Raw genomic sequence first — 13,875 nt, 5'->3', positions numbered from 1 at the left:
GTCGGAATACTGAACTAGGTATCAATGGTAGCAAGAAAGAAGCAGAAGCTATCATGTTACTTATTTAATATTCTCATCAAGGAAGCAGTAACAACAAGTAAAGAAAAAATGACTGGAATCAAAATTAATGATATTCATGTTGACTGCCTCAAATTTGCCAGTGCCATTGCAAGAGTGCCAGCCTCGTAGAAAGATCTAGATAAAAATGCGTATGGTTTGAAAACAAGAGATAACAAAACTAAAAATTAAAAGAAATACCAAAATTACAAAAGTCATGGTTATATACAAGAAAGTTGGTGGAGGTAAGAGACACAAAAATAGGCAGTGAGCAACTTGAAGAAGTAACCGAATTTCACTACCTGAGTAGCATTCCATAGGAAAATGATAGTTGTCTCAAGAAAATCAAGAGAAGAATTACTTTGAGGAAGAGTGCCTTTCAAAGTAAGAAGAATCTCCTCCTTAAAAATCACATCAGCTTCCACATTAAAGAAATATTTGTAAAGACCTTTGTACAGTGTGTCCTGACATGTGGATGTGGAGCCTGGACATAAGCAAAAGCAGGAGAAAGCTTGTTTCAAAGCTGCAGCACTGTGGTTCTGCAGGAGAAATACAAGAACTATTTGGACTAACAGAAAAACGAATGAGATAATTCTACGGGCAATAGGAGAGAAGAACGAACTACTGAAAGTTATAGGCCAGTGCAAAACAAAACTGGGTCACTTGATCAGACATGGTATTCTTCAACGAAACATTTTTAAGATAAAATCACAGGGAAGAAAATAAGGGGATGACCGAGAACATCCTGTTTCAGAAATTGGTCAGTGAGATGGGATGTTCTTCCTACATGAAGATGAAGAAGACTACTGAAGGGAGGAAGCTGTGGCTGTGGAGACAAGGCTTAGCCTTCTGAAAGAAGGAGAATTTAATGTATTTGAGTTGGCTACTGTGTTGAATGAAATGCAAATATCATTTATACTGGCATTGTGGTGGTACTAAGGAATTTGGGATGTTGGGGTACTGCCCTCCTACCTTATAAATGACAATGTTAGTGTGGGGAAGGTGTAGCCTACTAATGAACTAAATGACTGTACTATCTTAACTTCACTAAATTTGAGTGCTTACGACAACAGTTACTATCTGAGCGGAATGTTCACTGCCTTCTCCATGTAGTTAATCATTAAATATGTTTACTTTCTGAGCCAAAACTATAAATAATAAAGGCTTTGCTATAATTGTCCAAAAGTCTTAACAAGATACGGGCTGCAGAAGCAGTCATTGGGAACAAGATTCTGCTCATATCACCTTTGCTGCTGATCATTTTATGTAAGAATAAAATGTCGAGATTTAAGATATTCTTTGGTTGAAAGTTTGCCCTTGGACAGAACTAGGGTTTGTTGTAATATTATATGCCACCCTAGTTATATGTATCTGAAAAAAAAATTTAAAGTACGCCATTAAAAATGTGTATGTCTTACAAATATTGAAACTTTATAATTCTTGTTTATGGTAGTATCTTAGTTGTGTGTTAATAGATGAAGAATGTGGTACTTCTGTAGCAGTCCAGATATAGACATCATACATGATCCAGTCACATTAATGTGACCACTACATGTGTTTGACATCAGTGTGCAATAATCACTCACATATGGCAGTGCTAGCAGTGGAGGGTATATAAAGTGTGTCCTGAAGGGGGGGGGGGGGGGGGGGGGGGAGGAGGGGGGAGAGGAATGGGACACTGAAAACAGTGCAGTCATTGTTGTCATAATGCAGGAACAGAGCAATTTATGTGATGTCGAAAAGGGCATGTTATTGGCTGTCAGGCCAAGATTGGAAGCATTTCCAAAACCGCTAAGTTTGTAAACTGTTGCATGCCGTCATGGTTAAAATATACTGCACATGGCTAAATTGTACTATCCAAAACCCTTACCATAGATGACAAGGGTGAATGACGGATGCAGAGATGTGTCCAGGCAAATGGACATGCAACTGTTGAGCAACTGACTCCTCAGTGATCGTTCAGCGAATGTTGCTGCATAAGGGTCTCCACAGCAAGCACATGCTTCATCCACCCATGCTGACTGCTGTTCATTGGTGATGAAAGCTGGAATTGGCACATCACTACCACAACTGGACATTAACTGAGTGATGACACTTGGCCTTTTCAGATGAATCATGTTTATGCTCCATTGGACAAATGACTGATGGTGTGCATGGTGTGAAACGTCTGAAAACACACACACACACACACACACACACACACACACACACACACACACAGAGTGTATGTGCATGGTTTTAGGAGCACCAGGCTGAGTTAACCATACTCCTCTGACCACCAAACTTTCTGGATTTATACCCATTCAAGAATCTGTGGGACTACCTCAATTGGGTGTTCACGCCATGGATCCTCAGAGCTGAGAAACCTAGCACAGTTAGCTGTGGCACTGGAGCCGGCATGGCTCCACATTGTTGTCAGCACCTTCCAGAACCTCATTGACTCTCTTCGTGCATGTCTTGCCCCACAAAAGGTGTCTATTAGGCTTTTGATAGGTGGTCACATTAATGTGACTGGACAATGTAATTTATAACTGTTGTTTCAAGAAAGTGATGTACTGGTTGTCCAGGTTTGATATGCAGTGCAAGTTAGACCTTTTTTAAAGCAATTTGTGCTTTATGGCTCACCATTTAGGAACAATGCACATATTTACTGTGCAAGTAGTGCACTTTACACTTATTTGTAGTGAGGAAGGTTCTGATAGAATTTAAGTAATTCAGCAGTAAAGTAGGCCATTCACCAAATAGTAGATGCATTGAGTCATCAGCAGGCACATACAAAAGAGAAAGAAAACTTGGTAGCTTTCAGAACTAACACTCTCTCTCTCTCTCTCTCTCTCTCTCTCTCTCTCTCTCTCTCTCTCTTACACACACACACACACACACACACACACACACACACACACCTCCCTGTGCTCATATGTTGGGTGGAGTTGGTAGAGGGGGGAAAAGGTGAGAGGGTGTGTGAGGGGTTGGTAGGAATATGGAGGGAGAGGTGGTAGGTGTGTGGGATGGGCACATTATTCACTGGTTCCCGAACCACTGAGGTGCACAATGAAGCTGACACAGGTTGGGAGGAGGTGATAGGACAAAGGAAGGGGAAGCTTGGATAGAGGGTGTAGGGACAGTGGGTTGGTGGAGATTGGGGCCAGGAGGTTTAGGGGGGCAAAGGATGTGTTGCAAGATACCTCCCAGCTCAGAGAAGCTGGGTGGAGGGAAGGATGCAGATTGACCCGGGTTTTGACGCAGCCATGAAATCAAGCATGTTGTGCCACTGGGTGGTCTACTTCATTTTTGGCCACAGTTTGCAAGTGGCCGTTCATCCTGATGGACAGCTTGGATAGCTGGTTGGTTGTTACATATTCATAAAAAAATATGTGCAGTGATTGCAGAAGAGTTAGTGTATGACATAGCTACTTTCAAAAATAGCCCAGCCTCTGATGGGATAAGGTAACTCTGTGACAACTGGAGTTGGAAGTGGTGGGCAGGTGGATTATACATGTCTTTCACCTCAGTCTTCCACATGGATATGATTCTTGTAGCAAGGGGCTGGGCGTTTTAGTAGCATGGGTGTGGACCAGTATGGTGCGTAGGTTGGGTGGGGATGGGATACGACTTTAGGAGTGATGGACAGGATCTTGGGTGGGATGTTCCTCACTTACAGGCCTGATGCAAGATAATCAAAGAGCTGGTGAAGCATTTGGTTCAGTTGTTTAAGTCAAGCATGATATTTGATGATGAGGGGCACTCCTTTGTAGCTGGTTCTTGGGGGTGGTGGGGGGGGGGGGGTTAGGGAGGTGTGAAAGTACGGTACTCACCATAACTCACCTGGCCCCAGTCTCCATTAAACCCACTGTCTGCACACCCTCCACCCAACATTTTCCCCTTCCTATGTCCTGTCCCCCCTTTTACAATCCACATTTCCACATCACTTTCATCCTGCTCTGCACACCAACAGCTCTGGTACATGTGCATCACATGCCTATCCTGTACAACAGCCATCCCTCCCTACCTTATCCCTAGCCAGGAAACCTGCTGTCTCCCTCCTAGCCACTGGCGACCCACCTCCAACCCCTCTTCCTGCCTCCCTCCTCTCCGCCACCCCTTTACTCACCCTACCCTACCCTACCCTACCCTAATCCACTTGCCTGGCATTGTGTAGCCAGCTGACATGATTTTTATGGTGTGTGTGTGTGTGTGTGTGTGTGTGTGTGTGTGTGTGTGTGTGTGTGTGTGTGTGTGTACTGTAGCTCAACAAAGGGTTTATTTTGAAAGCTAGCAAGTTTTTTTTTAATCTTTTGATGTGCCTGTTGACAACTTTATGCTGTTGCCATTCAGTGAGTGGTACATTTTATTCTTACATTTATTTTTGTTAAGTATTTAATGCTGAACCAAGTGATGATGTCTTGTACTCACTTTGTACTCTTTGAAATTTGCGAGAGAAGTATGACCTAACATTATTATTGCGTGTTTTAATGCCCGTAGATTAGTTTTCATGGAGATTCTTCAACAGTGTGTCTTGTATACCATTACAGTTGCTGCCAGAGGGAGAATATTCACTGTATTTGAGTAAATTGTACATGAGCATTAAGTATTTGGAAGAATATGCTAGTCGGTTTCTTAGGTGGTATAATAATTGTAATCAGATTCAGCATAATCACTTTAAACTTGTAGGGGTATGCGAAGAGTTACTACAGAATAAATTTTATTTCACAGTCACTCAAGGTCTCTTTTTGCCTTTATTGTTGCCTGGCTCAATAAATGGTGCAGTGAGTATAGCCAAAGTTATCATTGGTTCCACATTGTAAACTTAGTCATAAACAAATGGATTTTGAGGTACTGTTTGTGATTATATCTAATTGCCCTAGCCTAGCTAACTGTAGCCAGCACAGTTCAAGGAGGGGTGTAGCATTATAAAATGAGGCACTGATATTAGACTATAAAACACACATCTGAAACCAATCCCTCCTCTTTAATACCTAATACCTCTCCTGTCTCTAGTGCATCCACCAACTGAAGTGCTACAGTGCTTAGCATAGTGGACTCACAATGAGGAGGAGCAGGAGGAGGGGGGTGTCTCTAAACTGATTAAGGTGAATACCAGAATGGTTGCTACAAAAAAGAATCTGGTAACATGTTTCACAATTCTTGTTCAGTCTCATCGTGTGCTTCATCTCTAAGAATCTGGTCATTGACAAGATGTTAAACCTCAAACTTTCTTCCTTTCTTAATGCTTCCTTGAAACACAATCGTGATAATTTTAATTGGTAGTGGCATTCAGATTCAGAATATGATTTCAGCTACAGGAATAAAACATGTTGTAAAGTTCAGGCTGTAACATTAATGAACTCTGTGTTCATACTACTCATGTTTGCATCCATGATCTCTGCCTTAAAAACTTTCCTTGTGGTTTCAGGATACATCAAGTTCTGCGGAACCCTAGCTCATGCACATCCTATAGAGATGGCCACTCTGCATCCAGATATTATACATTTTATGGTTGGGACAATTGTGACTGATGCAACTGATTCAGTCTCTTTGATTGTCTTATTAGAAACGTTAGCATACATTGCATCATCACCAGAAGGGAAAAAGATTCTTCATTCTTTGGGTATGTACCAAGACTACGTGTATATTATGTTTGGCAGCAACATACTCTTTTCCCTTAAATGGAAAAATGTTAAGTAATTGTCCTGAGTCATTGCAGTCTACAGACATATTTAAGTAGTTAGCTCTGAGGTCAGTATTTATACTGTTGCTGAGTGAAGCAGCTACTTCGAGAGCAACAGAGTAAATTTTCTGATTTCAGTAACTATTGTTTATGGTACAATTTATACATTTTATATGTACTTCCCTCATATTACAGTCTTACCCAAAGTCAGTTCTGGTTTCAGGATACAGTTTTGGAAATAAAACTTCTGTTACGATGTTCTTTTTTTGTCATGGCCTGCAAAAAGCACATTGGTGCTGGACTACACATTTCACACTGTTACTTCTTTAGTCATATATTACATAAGAATGCTGTACACTGCCAGAGCAGCTTGACAACTTTGTTAGAAGTAGTCTCATCTACTCTTATTTAGCATAATATAATCTGTGGTATATATCTTGTGCTCAAGTATTGTAGCTTTCACTGTAGGGAAGCACAATCCATGTTTGTTCATATAAAAATAGGTACAGTGTGTATGTCATTCATTAGTGTCTTATACATATTCCAATCAAATGTTACTGTGTTAACCACATGCAGCTGACCTAATATTGAAACACTTTTAAAGTCTGTAACTGAGACTACTGTAACAGGCAAAAGAATTTTATTTCCCAGTGGTACATAATTAGAATTCTCTGCACTCTGAATGATGTTGGAAGTCTCAGAAACCATACCATTAGAATTATATTAATTTATAAGTACATTATTACCGAATATTAGCCCTACAACTGTACTTCTGCAGTTTTTTCTGAAAGTTCGAGGGTTTTTTGCGAAAAAAATACAAACAAATTACAATTCAACGTATTTGCCATTGCTGGCCACTATTTTCTCCAATCTTTGCGCATTGATCAAATAATGTGATAGCCAGAGGGGAAAATGTCTGGAGAATACGACAGGTTTGGTAGAACTTTCTATTTCAGCATTTCCAAGTATGTTTTGATGGCTGTTGCAACATGGGGTCAAACAATGTCATTCTGCAAAATCTTCTTTCCATGTCTATTGCTGTATTGTGGTCATTTGCCTTTCAGTGCTCGGCTCAAACACATCAGTGGTTTTTATAATGAGTTTCTATGATGGTTTCCGTTGATTTCAGTAGCTTTTAAAACCTCTCTTCCACTGTCATGCCATTGTTCGACATCAAAATCACCAGTCTTGAAGTGTTGAACCCATTCTCTGCACGTTCTTTCACTAACAGGTGCCTCACTACAGATCTTGACCAGAATTTTATGAGTCTGAGCTGCAGATTTCTTCATGTTAAAGCAAAAAATGAAAACTTCCTGGAAATGATGTGAAATGGGCTCATAAGTTGACTTATTCAATAGAGAATAACTTTTTGATGCAGTATCACAAATTGACTAATATTTTGATGGTGTTAGCTTTACAAATGCTCAAGCTTATTGTATGACACAAAACTCTCACAACCAACTTTGTCCCCCCCCCCCTTTTTTTTCATTGTCTGGTGCACTGGTAAATTCAGTATTGAATCAAACCAATGGTGGTCATCAGCCTCACATAATATGTACAATTTATATTGCGCTTTGTGGGTTTCAGAATAAAGTATAAAAGCATCCACCACATAACTTGTATCTTTCAGATTGCACATGTCATGTTGAACCATAATGAGAGCAAAACCACACTAACATTTTGCTGGCTTAACATTCATGCTCTTGCCAGTAGCTGGGAGCAAACTCAGGTAACGCAGCCCCTCATTTGAATTCTTGGTGCTCCGGAGTTTGTAAATATTTGTTTAATAGCCAGACCAGTATTCAAGTGTAGAACTCATTGCCAGTGGCATCTGATACAGAGGACAACAAACAATTGTATGCAAATATTAGTTTGGCTGTTAAAACATTTTAAATGCTCATGGTCATTTCAAGATGTCCTTTAACAAGCAGACACTCACAGTGGAACACAGCTGTCATTTGCTGATCTGAAGTCCATCTTCCTGTAAACGTAACTTCTTACCTAAATACAATAATACCAGTGATAATTTGCTCTCTGTTTGATGCAGTTGTAGTACATCTAAACAGATTTATATATTTAAAAAAAACACTGTGGAAGTGGTTTGTTTTGCCTGCAAGCAAGTGGGGCTCCAAATATGGTATAAAAACATTGTTTTATAAACATGTGGTGATCTCTACTACGCTTGCTTGACATTCTAAACATAGATAAAATTTTATAAAGTAAACATGAAAAAACATGATCAGTTTACACAATTTTTCTGTCAAGAAATATCCTTCTCTAAAAGTAATTAATTTTTCATTCTGCAGTGGAGTGTGTGCTGCTATGTAACTTCCTGGCAGATTAAAACTGTGTGCTGGACCGAGACTCGAACTGTGGATCTTTACCTTTCATGGCCAAGTGCTCTCTTGGCTGGGCTAAACAAACACGACTCACAATTCATCCTTACAGATTGACTTCCACCTATACCTCATCTCTCACCTTCCAAACTTCACAGAAGTTCTTCAACAAAACTTGGAGAACTAGCACCCCTGGAAGGTGAGAGGTGAGATAATGGTGTACATGAAGCCATTAGGACAGATCGTGAATCATGCTTGGATAGCTCATTCAGTAGAACACTGGCTGCAAAAGGCAAAGGTCCCAAGTTTGAGTCTTGGTCTGGCACATAATTGACAGGTCAGTTTGTGCACAAAATATTGCACCGGCAACACTTTTGTAATTATGGATGGCCATAGAGGCGGCATGGCTCAGTATTTCTACAGGGAAATCCAACAACTTGTTGAGTCCATGCCATGTAGAGTTGCAACACAATATTAGGAGGTATCCCATGACTTGTCACCTCAGTATATTTCTTTTACAACACCAGTAAAATTTTGATTCGTGTACAATGGCTATCTTTTTTCTGTTGACAGAATCCTCCTCTCCTTCAGGGTTTCATTAGTAGTTAGACAATAGATTTAGTTCTTATGCTAACTCACACTGGTGCTCACAGGCTGCTATGTCCATTTTCCAAAACAACCATTTGTTGCCATTCACATTAAAACCTACACTGGCACTTCTATAGTACTCAGTCCTTTGCTAGATGGAATTTTTTTAATAACCTTACCTCACTGATGCTCATTGCTGCTCAGACCTGTGTATAAACTATGTAATTTTTCAATAACTTTTCCAAAACGTATTTAAACATTCTCAATAAATAATAGTTAAGAAAGGAGATAATTCCGTGACTTATTCAATGTAAAATCTGAGGTTTCAGCACAGCCTGGTGCCTTGGTTACTTTAAGCAGTCTTAGTTATTCATCAGTACTGGGATGGTTAATATCATTATTGCTCATTTGTGATTTTGTGTTGCAGTCAAATATCAGTATGGTAGTATCCCCTCGTGTAAACACATTTTTAAATGCCAAAACTTAAAATTTCTGATTTTTGTCTGCTCACTTCAGTTTCAGAGCCATAGATTTAATGGAATGTTCAGATCCATTTATTGGCTCTTACATATGCTCAGAATTTTCTCAAATCTTTTGTGAAGATCCGATTTTAAAAATTATTATACGCTTCACACATGGTTCTTCTTACAGATACAATATGTACCATTAACTTTTCTCTACCATTACCCCAGCAATCTCTTTTTGTAGCAGGGATGTAATAGTCTCTGTTTTCACAACTTTCTACACCTGGCACCATTGCATTCTCTATCAATTCAACCAAATACAAATACTCTCCAAGCTTTCTTAACGAACTTTTTGCCTTTAGTGGCCATAATTCCTGTAATAATAATGTGGTCATTTATTCCTCTCCCACTGGTGACATTGTTAAAAATATCGGGTCTGATTTTACTAGGAGACCGAGAATATTGCTTTCACATGTTGTCATCAGTCTAGATATTCAAGACAGTTTCCATACTAACTATTCAGTTTTACTTCGCAAGACTTTGTCCAAACCACCAGAAACATATGCATACTTTTCCCAGTTGACAGTGAGCAGTGAATTTCACTATGTGGCAGATGGTAGAAACAGGTTATTAATCCAAGTTCATTGATCCCAGTCACTCTTATCCATATTAGTTCACAATCAGTTAGTTTTTAAACATCACTAGACCTAATTCTTCTGCTTGGCAATACGAGCACTCCTCCTTTGAAGAGTAAAATCTATGTTTCTGATATATGTTCCATGTGGTGTTGAAAATTTCCGTGCTCTGTACTTTGAGTTTCAACTCACTGTTAGTTCTAGGTATGATGTGGGGTGACTGCGTTCTGTGAGAGACATGAGCTCCAGGACTTTACTGCAAATGTTTTGGCTGTTAACAGATAGTCTTTTCAAATTCTCACTGTCCAAGTTTTCTAGCCATTCTGTTGAAGTAATTGGCTTATCTAGTGTGGTTTTCTGCTGTGAGTATTCTGCTTTGCCTAATTAAATAAATAAAAAAATTTAAAAAATTAAATATATGCTTTCGACATGTTCTGTGACACTTGAGTGTCCCTTTTCAATGTATAGTGCACATTGATTCTACCAATCTTCACTGTGTAGCATAGATGGAGGAACGTACAACCAATCTTATCAGAAAACTGGTGAAGCCTCTGGCTTCAACCCTGCACTGCGTTCCAGACCAGAGGACCCTGATCAGTCCTCAGAACAATGCTGCAAATTAAAAGCTGTACAAAGACCTCATGATTGAAGATAGTTACTTTCATCATTTCTGCCAGTCTCTGGAAAGTGCTAAGTGAAAACCCAGGTGACAGATGTCATTGGTTCCATTGTGAACAGTAACCAGCACACCTCAAAGTATCTTGTTCTCTCAACTGCTTGGGTGGCATCTCCACATGAAAGATGTTTGTTGTGCAATCCACACTTCAGGCAAGACATTTTCAAGCACCAGCAGAAGAAACACTTTTGGTTGCACAGATCCATGAGAATCAAAACAACTGAATTTATGACATCTCATAAATTCTGCATCGCATGAATGCTGAGAAATTTTTCTTGAGACTTGACACAGATCTAGACTAGTGTTAATATAAATTTAGACAACATAGTTTATGGAGAGCAACAACCTGCTGCTATATTTAATTTAAAATGAACAGTCAAGATTGCAATAATATTCGTTTGTTTACTGATTTTGGCTTATGGAAAAGTAATCTTCAGAATTTTTTTTTTAAGGTACAGAAAAGCTGTAGTAAAAACTATAAACAATACTATTGTATATGGCATTAAAAAAAACAGAGAAGGGTTATAGTGTTTACCCATATGACTGGTGCTGGTGGCTCCTTGGTTTTTTCATGATAACATGATTGTACACTGACTGATGGCTGTGGAGCTATGGGTTAAGTAGTGTGCAATTTGTGAAACATTATCAAGCATAAAGGAAGTAGTCATTTATGTTAAAATAAAATAAACAAATTTACAAAACAACAGAAGAAGCTGTGTACTCTATCGACATTGGTGTGAAAGACACACACACAGTTCTTACTTATGTTTTGTCGATAAATGAATAAACAAGAGAGTGATAATTATGTGCACATAGATATTACATATACAGATAATGAGAGGTGAAATTACATTAAAAGATACAACCATTAAATATGTACATACCGTTGTGTATTTTCTAGGCAGTGCCCTCTGGTAAGAATTTAAAATGACACCATTGCCTAGATGTCGTGAATGTTAAAATGGCCGCGATGATGATATAGAAATGTGTACTGAAAAAGGATGCTGTTGTCATGGTAACATAATGGCCGAAGTGGTAGTTGAGAAACCAAAGAAGTATGCCTGGGGGTTCCAGCTACGTTCAAGGTATCAATTCAGGTCGATATCGTCAAAGACATTTGTGATGACGATTCACAAAGAAACACTGTAGGAGAGTTACTTAGTATTCTCCAGCATCATTATTGAGACCAAATGTGGTGACGAGAGCGTCTGCTGTTGTCAAGGTGCCATAGTGACAGCTCTGTGTGGATGTTTTCATGGCATGGGCTTCTAGACACTTGCTGAAATGACTTGTGTGCTTGCACAGTGTCAAGTGTACGATTGGATTCTCCTGCAAAGCATTGAAAATGACATCTCTGCTCGTACAATGCTTTTATTTGTTAGGCTGTGGCATCTTTGTTTTCTGTTTGCTAATTTTTTCTGTGTGAAAGATGAAGGTCTGATAGACATTACTTTGCACTTCCAATTTTTCTCAACCTTTTCGAAGATTTTATTCCTTGGTATTACAATATTCATGAACAGTTTTAACTTCATAGAGTATTCTGACATAAGCCTTTTCCACCTCTTCTTACTCAAAATCTTTCTGCTGTTCTTTTTGCTTATCAAACTGCTTTGCATCGTACTCTTTCAATTCAAAGCTATTTCTAGACATATGGGAAATTTCTCTTGCAACATGAGGATTACCTCTTCATAATTCCATTTTCAAATTACCAATACTAGTAGTTGATGATGATGTGAAATCATTTTGCCTCAGTGAATTTTACCTCTGAAGAAATATCTTCCCTTATTTCTTGGGGCATGACTTGAGTTTCAGCAACGTTATAAGGCATTTTACAACCTCAAATTTTCTGTGGTCTACATATTCAATCCTTTTCAATAAACTGCTTCATCACTCATTATATTAGTGGAGGCCATTTTAGGTTTTGGTAATTCAATCCTACCATCATTACCTTGACACTCAATTTTTTCTCCATTTCAGTCATATGAAACATCATCATCTTGTGACAGATTGTGTTCTGGTACTTGACCAATTTACCTATCAGCAATAAAATATATTTATTTAATTTTGCTGGATCTACATCTACATCTATATCCATACTCCGCAAGCCACCTGACAGTGTGTGGCGGAGGGTACCCTGAGTACCTCTTATCGGTTCTCCCTTCTATTCCAGTCTCGTATTGTACGTGGAAAGAAGGATTGTCGGTATGCTTCTGTGTGGGCTGTAATCTCTCTGATTTTATCCTCATGGTCTCTTCGCGAGATATACGTAGGAGGAAGCAATATACTGCTTGACTCTTCGGTGAAGGTATGTTCTCGAAACTTAAACAAAAGCCCGTACCGGGCTACTGAGCGTCTCTCCTGCAGAGTCTTCCATTGGAGTTTATCTATTACCTCCGTAATGCTTTCGCGATTACTAAATGATCCTGTAACGAAGCGCGCTGCTCTCCGTTGGATCTTCTCTATCTCTTCTATCAACCCTATATGGTGCGGATCCCATACTGCTGAGCAGTATTCAAGCAGTGGGCGAACAAGTGTACTGTAACCTACTTCCTTTGTTGTCGGATTGGATTTTCTTAGGATTCTTCCAATGAATCTCAGTCTGGCATCTGCTTTACCGACGATCAACTTTATATGATCATTCCATTTTAAATCACTCCTAATGCGTACTCCCAGATAATTTATGGAATTAACTGCTTCCAGTTACTGACATGCTATTTTGCAGCTAAATGATAAGGGATCTATCTTTAGTTGTATTCGCAGCACATTACACTTGTCTATTTGAGATTCAATATCCATTCCCTGCAACATTCGCTGCAGATCCTCCTGCATTTCAGTACAATTTTCCATTGTTGCAACCTCTCGATACACCACAGCATCATCTGCAAAAAGCCTCAGTGAACTTCCGATGTCATCCACCAGGTCATTTATGTATATTGTGAATAGCAACGGTCCTATGAGACTCCCCTGCGGCACACCTGAAATCACTCTTACTTCGGAAGACTTCTCTCAATTGAGAATGACATGCTGCGTTCTGTTATCTAGGAACTCCTCAATCCAATCACACAATTGATCTGATAGTCCGTATGCTCTTACTTTGTTCATTAAACGACTGTGGGGAACTGTGTCAAACGCCTTACGGAAGTCAAGAAACCCGGCATCTACATGTGAACCCGTGTCTAAGGCCCTCTGAGTCTCGTGGACGAATAGCGCGAGCTGGGTTACACACGACCGTCTTTTTTGAAACCCATGCTGATTCCTACAGAGTAGATTTCTAGTCTCCAGAAAATACATTATACTCGAACATAATACGTGTTCCAAAATTCTACAACTGATCGACGTTAGAGATATAGGTCTATAGTTCTGCACATCTGTTCGACGTCCCTTCTTGAAAACGGGGATGACCTGTGCCCTTTTCCAATCCTTTGGAACGCTTCGCTCTTCTAGAGACCTA

The 13,875-nt window shown here is 39.4% G+C and overlaps 1 protein-coding gene across 1 annotated transcript in view; it reads left to right on the top strand.

Annotated features, from left to right (window-relative positions):
- The window catches only part of LOC126298719 (26S proteasome non-ATPase regulatory subunit 5-like), a 183,038-nt gene that overhangs the window by 113,995 nt on the left and 55,168 nt on the right, over window positions 1-13,875 (top strand). The window contains exon 5 of the mRNA XM_049990145.1: window positions 5,471-5,665. Within this exon, the coding sequence (XP_049846102.1) occupies window positions 5,471-5,665 (195 nt within the window). The remainder of the gene's footprint in view (window positions 1-5,470; window positions 5,666-13,875) is intronic.

The sequence above is a fragment of the Schistocerca gregaria genome, chromosome X (assembly GCF_023897955.1).
Source record: "Schistocerca gregaria isolate iqSchGreg1 chromosome X, iqSchGreg1.2, whole genome shotgun sequence".
NCBI lineage: Eukaryota > Metazoa > Arthropoda > Insecta > Orthoptera > Acrididae > Schistocerca > Schistocerca gregaria.
This window is presented reverse-complemented; position numbering and strand designations above follow the sequence as displayed.